The sequence below is a fragment of the Engraulis encrasicolus genome, chromosome 18 (genome assembly GCF_034702125.1).
Source record: "Engraulis encrasicolus isolate BLACKSEA-1 chromosome 18, IST_EnEncr_1.0, whole genome shotgun sequence".
NCBI lineage: Eukaryota > Metazoa > Chordata > Actinopteri > Clupeiformes > Engraulidae > Engraulis > Engraulis encrasicolus.
In genome coordinates, this window is record NC_085874.1 from 3,033,547 (window position 1) to 3,052,128 (window position 18,582).

Genomic DNA, 18,582 nt, shown 5'->3' on the forward strand with positions numbered 1-18,582 from the left:
GGACGGCTATCATTGGCAGCTAGCTAGGATACCACGCGTTTCATCCTCAAAGTTTAGCGCGTTTGACTGGCTGCGTTAAAGGGCTATGATGGTTAGCTCTAGTTGTCTTTCTGACAACGGATACTTTACTGTCTCATCTGTAATCATAGCAGATTAACTTTGTTGTTGCCGATATACATTCAAGAAATAAGTTAAAAATGGGTTGCATTTTACAGGAGTCACTGTTGCTATCCCAGGCAGAGTCAATATTTTATGCCACGTCTTGTTCTGGGAAGAAGTGTTCTGATGGGTGGACGCATATGGTCGATAAATGCCGTTTCGATGTTTGTTTCACTTTCAAGGGTTGTTGTAGGCTATTGTGTGATGCTATTTTTGCTAACTGGAATAGTGTGCTTGTTTTTGAGTGGCTCAACGTCTGTGCCCATCTTCTCGGATTATGCGTTTCGTTTGAGTTCAGTTATGTGCGCACTGCGCACTCAGGGCTGATGGGTGGGCGATTTGCCTTGATTCGAGTTAAGTTAAGTTAAGTTAAGTTGCGCGACAAGCTTTTGTTACTTTGGGACGTCTGACTGTGCCTGTGTCGTGTCTGCGTGCGTCGTGTCAGCTTGTATGAGAGAACACGAGTGCGTGCAGGAATCGGGGACGTTTTTTATATCAATGGTAAGCGTGTGCCTGGCACCGCACATCGAGAGGCAAAAAAGTAAGTTAGCCATTAAGTTTTCAAAACGGTAGAACACAGAGGCAGACTACCGCACCCTGTTTGTAAAAGTCAACAAGTTGTTTGTAACAGGATGAATAGTGAAAAAGGGTGAAAAACATACAAATAACCAACAACTAGTTTTCTCCCTCTGATTGCTATGACCAGACAGTGCATTGTTTTTTAAATGTCAGAAATACAACTGCAAGCAATGCGCACCAGTGCTTTCACCAGAACAGTGTTTGCCCATTCTGATAGCCTGCTACTACTACAATAACAACAAAAACCATAATGGGATCACTGTATCAACGCATTGCAATTCCAAGTCAATAATTCTGTGAGATCAGCTACCATTTTGAAGCAATACTCATTGTAAATCCATTCTGCATAATGTTGTGAACAATTCATAAATAATGGGTAGAAATAAGAGGAAATAACCAAAACATGCCCCAAATTGCAGTTCAGTGTTTGCAGTCTGATACAGTATCCATCATTCCTCCATTCTTGGCCAGTTATAGTCAATCTGGTGGCCTAGGCCTGTCCCCTTTCCCTCTTTCCCTTTTTTTGTATTTAGAAATTGGCATCTGTAAACATAGCATTGTAGGCCTACATCTGATTGAGCACATCTGATCTAGTACCTACAGGTACATTCATATTGAGTGTATACAGACCTACTTAGTGTATAATGAATATTCATTGTTAATGTGAACTGTAAAGTTTTATGTTGGTTGAAGTTCTGATTTTGTGGCAGTTTTTGGTATTACTGGCACCCTCAAGACATAGGCCTATTCTGCTCTAGGCGACTGCCCTGTCTGCCTATGTCTAGCGCTGGCTCTGACACCATTCCTTGCGTAAAACCAGTGTATGTTTCGTTACGAGGGCAGAGCCTGGCTACATTGGTTTTCGTAGGGTTACGGAGTGATACTCGATCGGGTACCTAACCGGTAAAAAAAGTTCAGTCAGATGACTTTTTTTTGCTTTAATCCCTGGGTAAAAGCACTTATGAATGGAATGCTTTGTCTCGAACCATGGAGTGTGCTAAGAAGGTTTGGACAGTGTAGTTTCTGGATTGGCTGCCCCTGTTGAAAATGAATCTTACATGTAGTAAACATCAACAGGCCTTCTGTGTTGATTAGTTACTTTTGTTACCTACTTTTGATCTACCCAACATCCAGGATCTCTACAATCAGCGGTGTCTGAGGAGGGCCAAACGAATTATAGCTGATCCGCACCACCCCAGCTACACACACTTCACCCTTCTACCATCTGCCCGGAGATACAGGTGCTAATACGTGCTCACACCAGCCGACTCAGGGACAGCTTCTTCCCTCAGTGTATCAGACTGTTGAATTCAAAAACACAAACATAGGAAGGAATTCACTCATCACATCTCCCCTTTCTCCAACCAGCCATTTTTTTATTTATTTTTTGCAGCTTTCAACTTTTTAAATATTTTTTTTTCCTACTTTTTTTTTGCCTTTTTAACATTCTTTTTTGACCTTTTTTGGGACTCCCAGAGCAGGGAAGCTTTTCATTGTATATATATGTTTCATATATATACACATGACAATAAAATATCTTGTATCTTGTATCTTGTACCTTTGGCCAGCATTAAGTCTGGAAATAAACAACTAAAAATCTCACACAGTGTCCTTTAAGATGGCTTAGGCTGAAACCTCTCTGTGAAACCTGTCTCATGGTCCTACTAAATAAATACAAATGACTTTCCTGTAACAAAAGTTACTTTTTCACTACCAAACTTCTGTTTTGAAGGCACATACTAAAAGTCAACAGTTAATGAGGTGACCGAACATCTCATGCACACATTGCAAACACATTAAGCCCTACTGTGTCTCCCCCCACACAACATCTAATTGTTTTTTTACATTTAAAATAGCATACTATGCACATATGTTGATTCTAGGGAGAAAAAGAAAAAATAACCATTGGTGGAGAAAAAATAACCATTGGTGGGAGTGAAACATACAGTACATTTTAGATTTACATTCATTATTAAAATAACAAGACACAAGACAAGACAAAATGAGCCCTTATTGTCTCTAAAAGAGAAATTTGTTCTGGACCCTGAGACTGTGTGATGACAACGGACATACAACAACACAAGATAAGGCATAAGGAACGTATACAGAAGCAACAACACATGTGTACATAGGTGTAGTAGACTGATCAAGACACGTCATATTGAGTGCAAGTCAAGTCATTTTGCATTGTGCAAGGCACAGGCTCATTCTTAAAGCATTTTGCAGTGCAGGCACACTGCAAAATTACAATGCACTCTGGTTATTAGAAATTGTGTCCATGATGCCGTGTTTTTTGCTTGGCATTCATGTCACAACATGGTGTCAAGTCATCATGGGAAATGCTTTTCTGTTGAGCTGCCATGTAGTAGCTTGTACCTCGCTGCACTGGCATGGGCCCTCCTCCAAGTTGTTAGCTATCTGCCCTGATTGGCACTCATCGAGCTGACATGGATTGCAGGGTTTTTTTAGTCTTTGGAAGTCACCTTAGATATTTCTGTCCACGTTGGTTGCAGAGCATTTACACTTGCCTTTCTAAGACCAAGCAATGCCCCTAATGGAATGAAATCTGACAATAAAGTGCTATCGTATCATATCGTAACGTTGTTCCAAGTTGTTTTCTCCAGCATCTTGCCTGGATGTCGGCCCTCCTCCATGGAGAAAACAAAAGGTTTTCCCCATAGTCAAGCAAGTGCGGCTCTTTAAGGGTCTTTTTCCCCAATCATGGTCCTGACTGCAAACTAGAGCACAACTTATGAATTATGTTTCTGCAACATACTGAATAAAAACTTGTAACTTGAACTTCTAAAGCTTGTACATTGTACATTGATGAGCATCGTGTCACAAGGATTGGAGGAGCAACATCGGGACCCGTTTGTGATGCCACATGCTGTGCAAATCTGCGCAGCACACATACGCACTACACAATCACCTGCATTCTGGTTAGAAACTTCGTTCTAACCAGAATGCATTTTAATTTCACAGTGCGTAGAATAGAGTAGAGTAGAGTAGAGTAACATTTATTAATCCTGAAGGAAATTTAGGTGTCTAGTAGCGTACATACAAAAAAAAGAAAAAAAAGATTATTTCACATTAAACATTCAGATATAAAAAGTCTCTCATTGCAATAGTTGTTACTGCGTATGCGCACTGCACAGATTTGCACAGCCTGCACCATCACGAACGAGCCCGTTCACATGCACTCATAAGGTATTTCTCAAAGTGAAGCGTTCTAGCCTTGCTAGATCGAGTAAAGCCCTTTCTTCGCGGATGCAATATCTAGCTCTAAGTTTAATTACTAATGGGATACTCCTTGGTGAAATCCGGAAAAATGGGCATTACTCGTCCTCGCAAGAGTAGGACATCTCACTTTGAGAAATGTCCATAGCCTTGCTCACATCCATCCTGTGTACAGTGATGACCTTTTGACCTGTGTTATTGTGGGCAATATATTGAAATTAAATACAAACATTAACTGGTAGTGTAAAATATCAATATTCCCTCCATTGCAGCATTCTAAAAAGTGTGCCTGCACACAAACACACACACACACACAGTAAATTCACTGAGAGGCCATTCACTGAGAGTCATATACAATTTTTGAGATATTATTATGCTAACACCTATACCATGAATAGGCTACTCGAGCCCGTCCTGGGCCATATCCCAATCTAGTCCCCTCTCTCTTCCTGTCAAAATCTTCGCACTGCCAATCTTCACACATACACGCGCACACACATACACAAACTCACAACATCGATTTAAAACTGCCAGTGCCATTATCTAAATGCTTGTTAAAAAACACCTGGATCCTCTTCCACAGGTCAACCTGGGCCTGGCAGTGAGCTTCCTGCTCTCCTCCCAGCACCACCACTGTGCCCACAGCTGGGTGGAAACTGGTTGGGCCACTGACGTATATAGTATAACTGGACTGCGGATGTTCGATGTGTTGTGAAGCAACGGCTGGGGGCGGGACATGGGACGATTTTTGGGCGGAAGAAGGAAGTAGAGCGCCTTTTTCCATTGATCTCTATGGTGGACTTGAAGCCATATAGTTCCTAGGCAATTCTTGCCGAGTCGGCCCTGTTTCGTTAAAACGGGTAGACTCCCCTCCCTCCCAAACAACCCAGATATTTTTTTCGGGGCTGACCCTTTATATAAGAAAAGCTATTAAAATAGTTTAAATGACCAATGAGCATGGCTATTTGGGTTGATTGGCAGTTGCCATTCTTTAGAATTATTGTTTTGATTGACAGGCAGGCCGTTGTCAAGGAGAAGGGCGAGTCTCGCGGCGTCTCCAGGGGAAGCCCCCTCCCTCCCTGCTGCATTACTTTCAACCAGCTCTGCTTTCAACAGCTTCATTACTGCGATGGGTTATTTAATTTTGGTACACTTTCCCCACAAATATGCGTTGTTGTACTTTTGGATGTACTTCTCCATACTCTGTAAGGACCTCTGCAGTTTTGGTAAGTAAAATAAAAACATGTATATACGTGGCTGATTGACCAAAATGACTGCGCTTTGTTAAACAAAACACGTACGACAATGCTAGCTTGTTATTAGCCCAAGACAGCATGCTGATCTTTCAGTGTTTGATGATCTGTCGGCTTGTCAAGTAACTTAATATTAATTTGAATGCCATTGCTTTTGAAAGCAAAATGTGTCTGTTTGGCGTGCGTCAGATGTAATTCCCTCCTTCCATACCGTAGCCAAGTCCTTACATCAAGATGAGTAAACATTTCACTACCATTCTGGCACTATGCTGACCAGTGGCCACATCGGAAAAAGCAACGTAGTCTGGCTGTGTTCCTCCGTCAACTGTTAAATATTGTTTGTTTCTGTGTTGCCAAATTGCTAGTTGGTGATGAAATGATGGTCATTGGTACGTTCGTTTTCAGTATGCAAATTGCGTCATTAATGTTGACTGTACTGAGTGACGAGTGCATAGTGTAATGCAAATTGTGTCATTAATGTTTAATTGTAGGCCTACTGACGAGTGCATTGTGTAGTAAACATTTCCCCATCCTCATGTGACATGGTTTCATTCTGTAGGCAAACAACAAACCACACTTCACCTGGAAAACAGAGCCAGGACTCACTGTCAGGTAAGTAAAGTTTCAAATCCTTAAAGTATGCTCCTGAGTTAAGACCAGAGACCTTCCAATGTAAAGCTAACACCATCATCTGCTTACTCTGCATGTGTTTATATATTAGTAATAAAATAGTAATGAAATATAGTCCAGGAAGACAGATGCTGAGGCACTCAAGGTTGCAATTTTTTTACTTTTTTATTTGGCTTCAAGAAGGCCATAAGGGCCGAAACGCGTAGGCATTGTAGCCAAATAAAAAAGTTTTTTTTAAAAGAATTGCAACCTTGAGTGCCTCAACATCTGTCCTCCTGGACCAAGTTTGAGAGCCTCTACACTGATGAGCACCAAGGAAAAAAGGTGAAGACCCAGAAGCACTCCAATTACCTGCTTGTGAGTAATGAAATATATGTTGTTCTCATCACCCTTCGTTTGTCATCATTTTCTTTACAGATGTCTGAAAATGTACAGTAGGCTACACGCCAGCAGGTCTCACCATAGTCAACATCATCAAGGATTGTCACTCCGACCTGAGAAGAGGCCCCATAGAGACACGGACAAGGACCAGCCACTGTTGCCAGTGCACAACTGAGGACCCGACCAGCCTGCTGCCATCTATGATGCTATATAGTACCCGGTATGTAACATTACACTACACTCAGCCAATGCTTTCATCCAAAGCTTATCACTTATTTTTACATGTGCCTCCCAATTTGAAGGGACAAAAAGTAATTGGACTGGATTTAAAAGTATACATCAAGCGTAGAAAACTCTTACCATTTTCTCAGTACCCACTATCTTCAATAATTACAAGCCTACCAATTCTATTGACACATATGCATCCCCACACCATCAAACTACCACCCCATCATTTTCACTGATTAGGCAGCATGCTTTGAAACATGAGCAGCCCATCTCCTTATCTATTGTGTTTTGTTCCCATGAACCTAAGTTGTTGGTGTATCAAACGGTGACGTATTCTCATCACACTTCATATGCCATTATTTTATTTACAGCGGAGCGGTCTGAACGTGGAGTACACTGCAGCAGGTATCACATGACCAAGGACTTGGACAAACGTCTCTGTTTACATCTATAGTGTATTACACAAGTGAGTGTACACCCCCATATTTCTGCAGATGTAATGGGACAATAAAGACATTTGAAAACTGAAAATGAAGTCTGCACTTCAAGCTCATCACATTAAATAAGTAAAACAGGAGCTTGGTGAGCAGACTTAATTTTCAGTTGTCATTTGACTTTGTTAGTCCTGCACCCAAAACTTTTTTGAGAAGGATGTTCATGGGTTTTTCCTTTTTAAACAAAAAACTGTAGACATTTGTAGACACTGAAATGTTATAGTTACTCTATATATACAGTGATATGCTTCAATTATGTTAATGTTACATTTATTATTTTTTAAAAATAGATTTGTATTTATCGTTACAGCTGAAGATGTGCACAGTACGCTACTGCCTGCATCCTACCACCACAGAGGATCCGATATGCAGAACCAGCTTCAAAAACCATTGCAATTATGAAACACAGTTAATAAATGCTTATATACAGCAGCCCGCACATTTTGTTTAATTTGTAATATTGGTTAACACACTATTGTTACAACTGTTTAGATCGGTGTTTCCCAACCAGGGGTACGTGAACACAATGCAGGTGGTACATGCATTGGCAGGTATCAAAAAAAGAAATGTATGGAGCATAATCATATTGGGATAGAGCAGTGGTTCCTAACCTATGGGTCGGGACCCAACTTATGGGTCGCCAAAGATCCACAGTGGGTCGCGAAGCCCTCTTGATTTTAAGGGGTTTCGTTTTAATACCATATAGCCCATGTTGAATATATGACAAAGTAAAGCTTTTAAACTGATATATGCATAGAGGCAACAAAATGTAAGCGGCACATTAAACAGTCATTCTATATTTGACTGAAGGACAAATTGAGGAATACAATTTTCTAATGAGTTTCCGCATGACTCCCTCTCGCCTGGGATCCTCTCGCGTGGGCGCTGGCATGATTGGGTCACCAAAGCTTACAATGGTAAAAATATGGGTCCCTGAAGAAAAAGGTTGGGAACCACTGGGATAGAGGAAGATATACAGTAGACTGAGCATGAGGGAGGGGGGGTACTCATGGTATGACAAAAATGCTTAGGGGGTACATGAGACAAAAAAGAAGTTGGGAGACACTGTGTGATTGAAGTAATGCATTTCTTACAAGCTTGGGGAAGAATGTCCACTCCATGATTTGCAAGTTTAAAAAGCTGAACATAAGGGTGAATATTTCATTTTAATCTTGATGTCAAGCATACAAAACACCCAGATGTTTAGTCATAGCCTACTGTAGGCCAGCTATGTTTTACTAACTGAAAGGTGTTAACTTTGGTTTGTTTACCATACCGTCTACTTCTAAGAGTGATTTTGTATTCTGAATCTTTTCAAAAACTGGGGGGATCAGCAAAAAAAAATGGTCATGATGACTGCTCGACACGGCAATCTTCATCTTCAATCTTCCGGATGACAGCTCAGCGTCCATGGTTTGTCTGTCAAACGGAAAGGTTTTGCATGTCATTTGATGCCCAAACATTCAAAGTTATTTACAAATGTCCGTAGAGGATTAACTTGGTGTGGCAGACACAAACCAAACAATATTTTACGCAGATGTACAACATGAAAATTGGAGCATTCTGAGCTCTCATACAAAAGCAATGTTGATACCGAGTATTGCTGACATGGATTATGTTTTGCCAAACGGTACGCCGACCCCAAAGACACATCTGCATTTTCTGTGTACAGCTCTGTTTGTAGCCTAACTTCCCATTTATCTTTAATTGCTGCTACATTACAACGTGGTGAAGTAACTTATAGTAAGCTAGGTCTTTCGCCACTCGGCTGGCTCACGTTAGATGCTAAGCTAAAGTTATTATGGTCATCATAACAAGCTCTTCAAGGTTTCGTTAACCCAAAGTATCATTTTATTAATAGCATGGTATATTTGCCATACTTACCGATCACCAGTTCCATTTGAACTTGTGTTGCTGTTTTTATGACAATCAAGGGTTTCTGTGTCGACCAGTTCCACAGCTGAAAAGTGGGTTCAATATTTCTGCTGGGGACGCCATGTCATATTCGGGTGGGAGGGGCGGGACATGTCTTGAAGTGTCTGTTTGTGGATTGGCCGGCGATGTCGACCTATCAGCAATGTAGCTCAACGTTGTCAAGGTGATTATTATATTTCCGCATTTTTGGGGCGGAAGTAAATCAGCCGCGGTTGCTTCAAAACCGTTGAATGGAGTTCTATCGAACTCCGCAGTCCAGTTATACTATACACGTCAGTGGGTTGGGCAGTGCGGCATGAAGGGCACATCCAGGAAGTGGCCTGCCTTAGGGTAGTGCACCACCTCAAAGTTGTCCTTCCCATGATCCCTCAGCCGCTGCGCTGCCTGTTGACTGAACAATAGACTGTTCCAGTTCCTGTCGTCTTCAGCGGCAGCAAACAAGAAGCGGCAACTTGCACGTTCGATGGGTATGACGGAAGCCTCGTTCCCCTGGATGAAAGGGTCCAGAATTGAATCCCTCACATCCATGAGGCCGTCGTCCTCCCTGACGGTGATTTTTGCCAGGTCCACTTTGGTCGGAGGGATGACCTTGTCTTTGTAGTGAAGTGGGTACTGTACGTTGGCGTTGCACCCGTTGATGGTAACAACTGCTGCAACTCCGGGAAGGAATGCGGACATCGCCAGTGCCAGATCGCCACTCTTGGAGATGGACAATATGCCTATGCCTGGTCCCTTCACCTGAAATGATTGGATTATTAGCAAAGATTAGCACAGGCATTACACTGGCGTATAAAAACAAAACGAATGAATGGAAAAATACTGGCATCTACATCATAATCATGATTAAAGCAGAACATTTTGCAAAAGGGGTCAATGATGGGTGGTGGGGTGGGGGGGTATTAAATATTAAATAGCTCTGTTGAGTTTACATTGCACTTTCATTTCATTCCGAATTGTGAAGTGTTTACATTATGTTTTCAAAAGCGGAATTAAGTTTTATTCAGAATGAAATTGAGTTTATTCTGAATAAAATGTCTCATGTAAACGAGGCCATGGATCCATTAACATCATCTGTGTACATTGTGCATTTTTGTTGAAGTAACTTTATTGTCCGCCCTGGGAGAAATATCTTTACAGTAAATGGAGCGTGACAGATGAATGAAAACAAACTCAATACAATCAGATCCCCAAGCACTTTGTTAAACATTCACCCCAAGACAACCAATTTAAAGGCAGTACCACATAGATTTTTCAAGTGAAAGGGTGTTTCAGTGGTTCATTAATTACATAGTAACAGGGGGATGTGGACTTTTGAGTCCACTTTGCCCCTCACCAAGGTTACATCCATACTAAACTGTTTTGGAGGAAAAGAGCGTCTCTCTGTGGTTCTGTATGAGAGAAAAATCCACTTCCAAACTGTAGGAGGACCACCTTAGACAAAAAAGCAACAACTCACTGTACTTGGTATGGCTTCAATGTAATTCACCAACTGTACTGCTGTGTCACTCCATCAGTCAATAAACTCAGCGGTCAACATAATCACTGACCTTGGGGTGAGAGCGTAAGAATGCCACAGCCTCCTCAAAGTACTCAAGACGAAGTTTGTCCAAGACTTTTGGCAAATCCTGATAACCATGATAAGCCAAAGCCATGACCACGTATCCTTTATTCGCCAACAGGCTTGCCCGTACTTCTGTCAAACCAGCACCCAAGTGAGGCACGTCTAGAATGGCAGGGAATGGACCAGGTCCTGTCAAATCAAAGTGTGTGGTTGGTTTCAATGAAACGCAGCAGAGATAACAGAAAATATCAGTTAGCTGCCTAAATGTGGATCTTTAGAACCTATCATACATGTAGGCTTCCTCAACCAACATCACCAACAACAAAGACCATCGAGTGACTCACCAGGTGGCAAAAACAGTGAACCCCGAATAGAGCCACCCTCCAAAGGTACTCTCTGCACCCCTTCTGCCATAAACCGCCTCTGAAGGGTCTCTTGGGCAAGCATATGTCCATCCCTAATCACTGCGATATCAACCGACAGCGGTGTTGTGACGTCTCTCCTGAGCAGCTTGCTGTGTGGAACCAGGGGCAGCATGGAAGAAAACAGTCCCATCGGCTTAATGCCGCTGTAGCTGCCGCCCATTGAGGGGGATTTGTCCAAATCAATGAGCCCATTTTTGTCAGAACGGTACGTGGCTGAAGCTTCGAAGACCACTCCTCGGCTATCTGTCAGTCTGGATCTTAGCACAACTGGCTGTTCTTCGGGAAGTCCACTGACTTTCACACGAACAAGGTCGTCAAAATAACTTACTGTGGGAGAAAGTTGTAAGGCGACTTTGGAGTGTAAACTCATTTTTGCAACTGTAGGCCTACACTTACACAAAATCCCTAGGCCTACTCTAAAACCCCTACTCAAATGCATGCCTAGCTACACATTTCACATGTCCTCTATCTGCAACTGAAGGCATCAAATCGGGTGGCTTGGAGATTTTCCAAAAACTCGAGGATATTATTTAATGATGCTGCAACAGGCAGGCTAACGTGCGTGAAGCCAGCAGCAGAAACATTAGCATCATTCTTCTTCTGTTGAGTTTTACAGCAGCCTGCATCGAAAATGTTGCGTTGCTGCCACCTACAGGATTAAAACGATACTGGGCTATTACTACAGCTACTACTATTGTCAAATAAAACTTGAAAAGGGTGACGCTTTCCTTTGCACTCGTCTCCACATCTAACACTCTTTTCAGAACATACCACATTAGGTGCCTTAGCAATGTTTGTCTATGGGAGTCAGTTCCTACAAGATAACAAAACATGCAGCTATTAAGAGCATGTAATCTATCCTGATGTTTCATTAAGATAAATAATGTGCTATTAGAAATGTACAGTAAGGCCTGTTCTCAATCTAGTAACAGCTTCCTTGCTTATGTTGACCACTTGTGCAAATATTAACTGAGTCACAGACAGGACTGATGGAGAAGGCGTATGGGTGGTTGACGTTTAAGGGCGTAACGCAAAAAAAAAAAAACTTTTTCAAATTCCTGAAAAAAATGATGATGGATAAAAATTGGGAAAAAAAATAGAAAAAAACAAAGCACTTAGTGGTCTGTGGAATTTCACCTTATTTTTGCCATTTTTGGGAAAATGTGTCCTGCATCAACACATAGCATAGGCATGTCACACCGCAGGAAAATGGAGTCACACCACAGGGAATTCACTGCATTATGGACATTTTAATCCTTTTGTATACATGACTGACATCTGAGCTCATGCTAACTTGATAATGACATTGTGTTTAATCTTAATATGTGTTTTCATTAATAAAAAATACTTTTTTTTCCTCCTATAAGAGCAGTCACACCACAGGACACCATAAAATGAACCTAAGCATTGCGTGACAGAAAGATTGCAATATGAAGACATATTAAGAGGTTAAGAGTCACCTTAAACTTCCACAGCACTCTCCAATAACTGAGGTACTGACTGGTTAGGAGCCAGTCTTTAAGACCCTTGTAGTTGACCTTGCAGCTGCCCATTCACAAACATTGACATACATGTCACCCCACAGGACGCAATTTGTGTTACGAAATTGAACTTGTAGTTAATATTACTGTCATGAGTTTTTTTCACATTCACATATCTATTTATGCAATCATGCCAAATGCTTCATACATAATTCAAAATGTTGTTGGTTAATTTATATATATGTAACGGAGGCTAACTAGCGCAGAGTTGGCGTGGAACGTTGGTAAACCTCCCTCCGATAGCCTCATACAGTCTCGTGCCGTTGGGCCGAGAGACTAGTCTCTTGGCCCAGCGGTATCGTACTGTGTCTCCCATTGCCGAACCGTTGTAGTTGACGAGGTCGCACGTTCGATCCCCGAGGGGGGTGAACAGGTGCAAGATGACCTCCGTCACAGTGGTGCCGTGACCCGGATGGGAGTGAGGTTTAAGGGGGAGAGTGTAACGGAGGCTAACTAGCACAGAGTTTGCGTGGAACGTTGGTAAACCTCCCTCCGATAGCCTCATACAGTCTCGTGCCGTTGGGCCGAGAGACTAGTCTCTTGGCCCAGCGGTATCGTACTGTGTCTCCCATTACCGAACCGTTGTAGTTGACGAGGTCGCACGTTCGATCCCCGAGGGGGGTGAACAGGTGCAAGATGACCTCCGTCACATATATATTATATTCCAGGTTTCATTAATGTTACAGTCACACCGCAGGATATTTGACATATAAACCTTTACATAAATCTTAACAAAAATGTTTCTTCTCATCTAAGACTAATATGAAACATAATGTACCACATCTTCTTTCATTGACATTTGTTTTTAAAGGAAAAACAACAGTTTTGTAGGTTTTTAACCAATGTTACGAAAAAACAAGGCGTCACGTCTCCCACCCGTATGCCTGCCCTATGCTCCCAAAGCTGTTGCCATTTTAAAATAGATTCCTGCCACACAACACTTTTGCCTTCTGAATCTGATACACTAAAATTAACATCTATGGCTTTACTTTCAATCACCACCTTAGCGAGCATATTCACCTTCTCATTCTTTCCCACAGGGGTAATTCCCACATGACACTTTCACTCCTCATCCTCCCACATCTAACTGCCAGGATGTGCAACATCTTGTCACCACTTGGATATTCCCAAGACTTTTGATAGCAGACAGAGTCACTGCATATTTACATCATATCCTGCAGTTGGTCAGCCCACTGCACAGCCATCAGGATGGCATATAAGCCTGATTATCGTCGACTTTCAAATCTCTTCGAGACGTGGTCTGACCTAGAGCATAACGTTTAACGTTTCTCAAACAGCATGGTTGACCCAGCACCCTTGGTTTGCTACTGGTTGAGGCCAGAAAAGGCTGTGCTCAGCATTTTCTTTGTCCCAATAGAAAGTCTCTGATTAAACCATGTCACTGCTTTGAACATGCATCTACCCAGGGCAGTTGGAGTTGCTCAAAGTTGTTTGCTTCCCGACAAAGTGGGTGGAGTTCTTGAGTTCTCCGGAGCTCAGAAAGTACTTGCATTGCTCTTGACCTGGCAACGCCGAAAGTGTTGTGTCAGGAGGGCGCGGCCTGGCTAATAGGCTAAAAATCCAATATAAACACATTTAACATCAGAAGTTATCTTCAAGGCCTGCACATTCATTCCCTGAACAACATTCCTTGAACAACAAAAGCTGTTACCCCAGTACCTCTATCCTGGTCCTTTGACCCAGCAGTAAATAGTAGCCTCTTAGTGCAGATGGGTCGGCAGCAGGATTCACTGTTTGTTGAAAATACTCAACTACATTATAACAACATTGCTATGACATTACTGAGAGCCTTCAGGATTGTACAGGAAGATTCCTGCTTGGCATTGCTGCCTGTCGCACCTCCTCCGGTGCCCATGGGTCAGCTGCAGGGTCGTCAGTCAGGAACCACCGCTTCATCAACGTTTCGCTCTTAATCCTGAAACGTGTGGCGGAGCAGCGACAGGGACGTCTCCCTGTCACCCCCTGCAGCTGATAGGTGTTGTTCCCTGCAACTGTTGTCTGGAGGTTAGGTGTTATTCCCCCAGGTTCTGTCCTTCCTCCGCAGCCAGAGCAAAAAGCTCCCTTTCTCCGCCTCCTCTGCCAGTTCCTTTGTTGCCTTCCTTAGCCTTCCTCCGTTGACTCCCACGTCCTTCAGGAGGCGTATGGTTGACAACCCCATGAAGCCTCGGCATCCGACCTCCACTGGGTAGATGGTAGTCTTCCAGCCTGCCTCCCGGCACTCAGCAGCCAGCTCGGAGTACTTGGCCTTCTTTCACTCAAAGACAGCCTCAATCCCTTCCTCCATTGGCACAGTGAGCTCTATGAGGGATACCGCTCTAATATTTACAGACCACGCCACTATGTCTGGTCGGAGAGATGTGGTGGTAATCTCTGTGGGAAACTGAAGCTTCTTGCCCAGGTCAACCTTCATGCTCCACTCCTGGCCAGGTGTGAAGGGCCTTGCGGTTTCTCTTTGCCTGATGCTTCTGATCCCTCCTTCCTTGACAAAGGTAGTGGGTTGCTGTGCCAGCGATGGTGTTCTGCTTCCCTGTCTGCACTCCTCCAGCACTTCGGCTAGCTTTCTCAAGACCTGGTCATGGCGCCATCTATAATGGCCCTGAGAGAGGGCGACTTTGTAGCCTGACAAGATGTGCTGGAGGGTTACGTTTGGGGCATTGCAGAGTGCACAATATTCCTCATTTCCAAACCACTGGTGGAGGTTCCGGGGACAGGGAAGCGTCTCGTAGGTTGAGCGAATAAGGAAGCTGAGTCTTGCCTGTGGGATCTTCCACACGTCTGACCAACTGATGTTCCTGTTTGAGATTCCCTCCCAAGTTGTCCAGCTTCCTTGCCGTCCCTGAGACACGGCCTTGATCTTATAGCGGTCTTCCTCCGTCCTCGTCACCTCCGCCACCATCATCTCCTTTCTTTCCTTGTGGTGGGCCTTGGCAGAAGCGTGGTGCTTCTCCCCATCCTAGGCCTGCTCTTCCTACTTGCACTCTGCCCACGATCTCCTTGTGCTGCAGCCGGCTCACAGCCGACACACTTAAGTAACAGAAGATGTAGCCATTACAATTTTGGTGACAGTAAGTTGTAAGAATTGTGTTCACAGGTGGAAGATAGACACAGAGGCAGAGATTTGCCAATCATGTTCAGAGTTTACTGAGGATACTCAGGTCATTACAACGATATAGTTTAAACAGTCATATCATCGGAGAAAGGCGCATTTCTGTCCTCCAAGTGTCTGTAAGGTATTTTTATTGAACTTGTCTTGTCAGTTTTGATTGGCTGTCCTGATCGGGTGATCCTGACAGAAGCTACAGAGTACCTTCAGAGACTTTCATGATACATTTGTAACATACCTTAACAATGGCTTAGTGTGTCTGAACGTACTCTGCAGCCTCTGTGTTCTGTTTGTATCAAAAGAGGAATGTTCTTAGGTCTCCCGATAAGGGCACACAAGCTAATGGTCTTGCTAGTATATATTCTATATTCCTACATCTCCCCCTGTTTAACCCGTGAAGCGGGTTAATTAATGCTAGCAAAGCACAGCCAATGAGCAGAGCACCATGGACCGTGACCCCCCATGGGTGGCCGGCCCCCCTCCGGACTACAATGCCAGTCAGCTCTGAGGCAAAACACCATAGGCAAGGGTCACCCAGATAACAATCCATCACACCCACAAACCTTTATCAGTGTGGAAGATTATGTGTATGGAATTAACCAGTCCATATCATCAGTGTGTCTGTGTATGCAGAGAGATAGACAGACAGAGATGGAGAGACAGTAGGCCAGAGTGAGAGAGAGAGAGAGAGAGAGAGAGAGAGAGAGAGAGAGAGAGAGATGGATAGATAGAGAGAGAGAGAGAGAGAGAAATTGTAATCTAAATGAAAAATAAAATCACAGCAAAGCAGCCATGAGCCTGTCCCTACACATTTCTACAACCTACAAACTTTGCTCGATTGGTCACATGTCATTGATTACAGTCATGGTTACAAATCGCCAAACAAAAAGTAAATATGCTTCTTTTTCTTTTTCAGTCAGTCCACACAAAAAGTCTTTGCGCGGGTATGTGTATGTGTGTGTCATCCAGATTCTGGCTTGCACTGGTGGCCTTGGTGTCAATGTAGCATTTTCTTCAATGGGCCAGATCCCAGTCCATCACTGCCTGTTGAGAGAATTGTGTGTGTGTGTGTGTGTGTGTGTGTGTGTGTGTGTGTGTGTGTGTGTGTGTGTGTGTGTGTGTGTGTGTGTGTGTGTGTGTGTGTGTGTGTGTGTGTGTGTGTGTGTGTGTGTGTGGTGTGTGGTGAGTGTGTGCGTATGCGTGTTTGCTCAAGGGTCATGGGATGTGTGCCAAGGGCTGTGTGCGTGTGTGTCTGTGTGTGTCTGTGTGTGCGAGGGCCATTGGGAGTGTGTGTGCTAAGGACTGTGTGTGTGTTTTTGTGTGTGTATGTGTGTGTTAGGGCCGTGTGTGTGTGTGTGTGTGTGTGTGTGTGTGTGTGTGTGTGTGTGTGTGTGTGTGTGTGTGTGTGTGTGTGTGTGTGTGTGTGTGTGTGTGTGTGTGTGTGTGTGTGTGTGTGTGTGTGTGTGTGTGTCTTCCAACTCCTGGTTTGCGTAGGTGATCTTTGTGTCAATTTAGCATTTAATCTATTATTGCCTGTTGAGAAACATAAGTCAGAACACACAACACAGTACATTCTTGTCCATTTAACTATGTGTATTTTCCATCAGCAGCGAGTGTGGTCCTAATTCAAAAGGATAGCAAGTATGATTATTTCATTAGTAACATGTTCGTTGTTCAACTGCCTGTGCACTCCTGATTTGAAGGACAAAAGACATGCAATTATTTGGTTATTAATAACATGATAACAGAAGATCATTTAGCGAACTATCAGAAGATCAATCAATTTTTAACTGCTGTAATAGCAACAATACTTATTATCCAAAAAACAACATGTGTACAGTTTATCTTATTTCAACACTTCCCTTCTTTGGTCTAATGCGACATTAGATCATACTCAACACTTCCGACTCCACCGTGGCCAAAAGAGCCACCACCTGTCCAGTCCGTAAGTTAATAGTTTGGTGTGTGTGTGTATGCTAACCACAGGTGTGTGCCAGGGCTTTATTATCTCTCTCACACACACAGACACAGAGTTCACCGACCTGCTTCCAAATAGTGGACCCTCCTGGTAAGGAAGGTTCACAGAATCAGTGGATTTAAATAATAATAATAATAATAATAAAAAATGAGCATGCACATTTTTCAGACAAATGCCACTGTTTGATCATACCCCATCGATGACACTCTGGCCTTGGAGACCCATCAGCCTGCCTCTAAGCCATGGCACACAGCTGCCCCTGATCAAGATAAAAGAAACCCCTGATTACACCAAATTCAGGGATAAACATAGCGGCATACATTAAAAAGGATATCAGTGTAACTGTATGATGAAAGATGTTCATGGAACTCTGCATCTGATTGCACTATAGTCAAGTCAAGTCAAGTCAGCTTTTATTCGTTTTTTTCCCCCATATGCACAGTTTTGCTTTTTTGCTATTTCTAGGCCATCACACACATTTTTCAAACAAATGGCATCATATAACCAGATGTTAATCAAAACAAATTAATTAAGCACAATAAACAAGTAATTTAATGACAATAGCAATGATGGTGTCACACAGAACACATCGAAATGTGTTCTAACTGTCAGATCACGTCCAATTCGATTCTACTTACAGTTCCTGTTGGTCGCCAAATCGAAACATTATATGAATACATTATCGTGACCTCTCCATGTTATTATTAGGTCTCTGCATTCTGAAAGAAAAGGATTAAGATTCAAGGACAAACATCAATGAACAAACAAAATTAACTCTGAACCAAACTCTGAACCAAACCACAACAGAGAAATGAATAGTTAAACGAGCCAAGAGAGGCAATGAAAGTTATCTTGGATACAGGTATGATATGAACAGTGTCAATATTAATGTAACCTCACCTAAAACAATGGTAAGCTAATCTTTGAATCTCACAGTAAAACAAGGGCAAAAGAAAAAGAAGATAAGGGAAAAATCATGACAAGAGCCTGGAAAGGGTTTTGTTGTTGTTGTTGTTGTTGTTGTTGTTGTTGTTGTTGTTGTTGTTGTTGTTGTTGT

General features: G+C 42.8%; 1 protein-coding gene and 2 long non-coding RNA genes across 3 annotated transcripts; 2 read left to right on the plus strand and 1 right to left on the minus strand.

Moving 5' to 3' along the window:
• The first annotated feature begins 5,538 nt into the window (after positions 1 to 5,538).
• LOC134468886 (uncharacterized) lies at positions 5,539 to 6,852 on the plus strand. The gene is made up of 3 exons (XR_010038912.1): positions 5,539 to 5,840; positions 6,276 to 6,459; positions 6,839 to 6,852. It is a non-coding gene; the product is annotated as an uncharacterized LOC134468886 (long non-coding RNA).
• A 46-nt stretch (positions 6,853 to 6,898) lies between these two features.
• LOC134468887 (uncharacterized) lies at positions 6,899 to 7,390 on the plus strand. The gene is made up of 2 exons (XR_010038913.1): positions 6,899 to 6,933; positions 7,272 to 7,390. It is a non-coding gene; the product is annotated as an uncharacterized LOC134468887 (long non-coding RNA).
• Positions 7,391 to 9,178: 1,788 nt separating this feature from the next.
• Positions 9,179 to 10,731, minus strand: LOC134468742 (acyl-coenzyme A thioesterase 2, mitochondrial-like; the record flags this gene model as incomplete). The annotated part of the gene is made up of 2 exons (XM_063222616.1): positions 9,179 to 9,634; positions 10,444 to 10,731. Coding segments are annotated over 2 exons (744 nt in total), but the record flags the coding sequence as incomplete, so codon positions are not given.
• Positions 10,732 to 18,582: the final 7,851 nt, after the last annotated feature.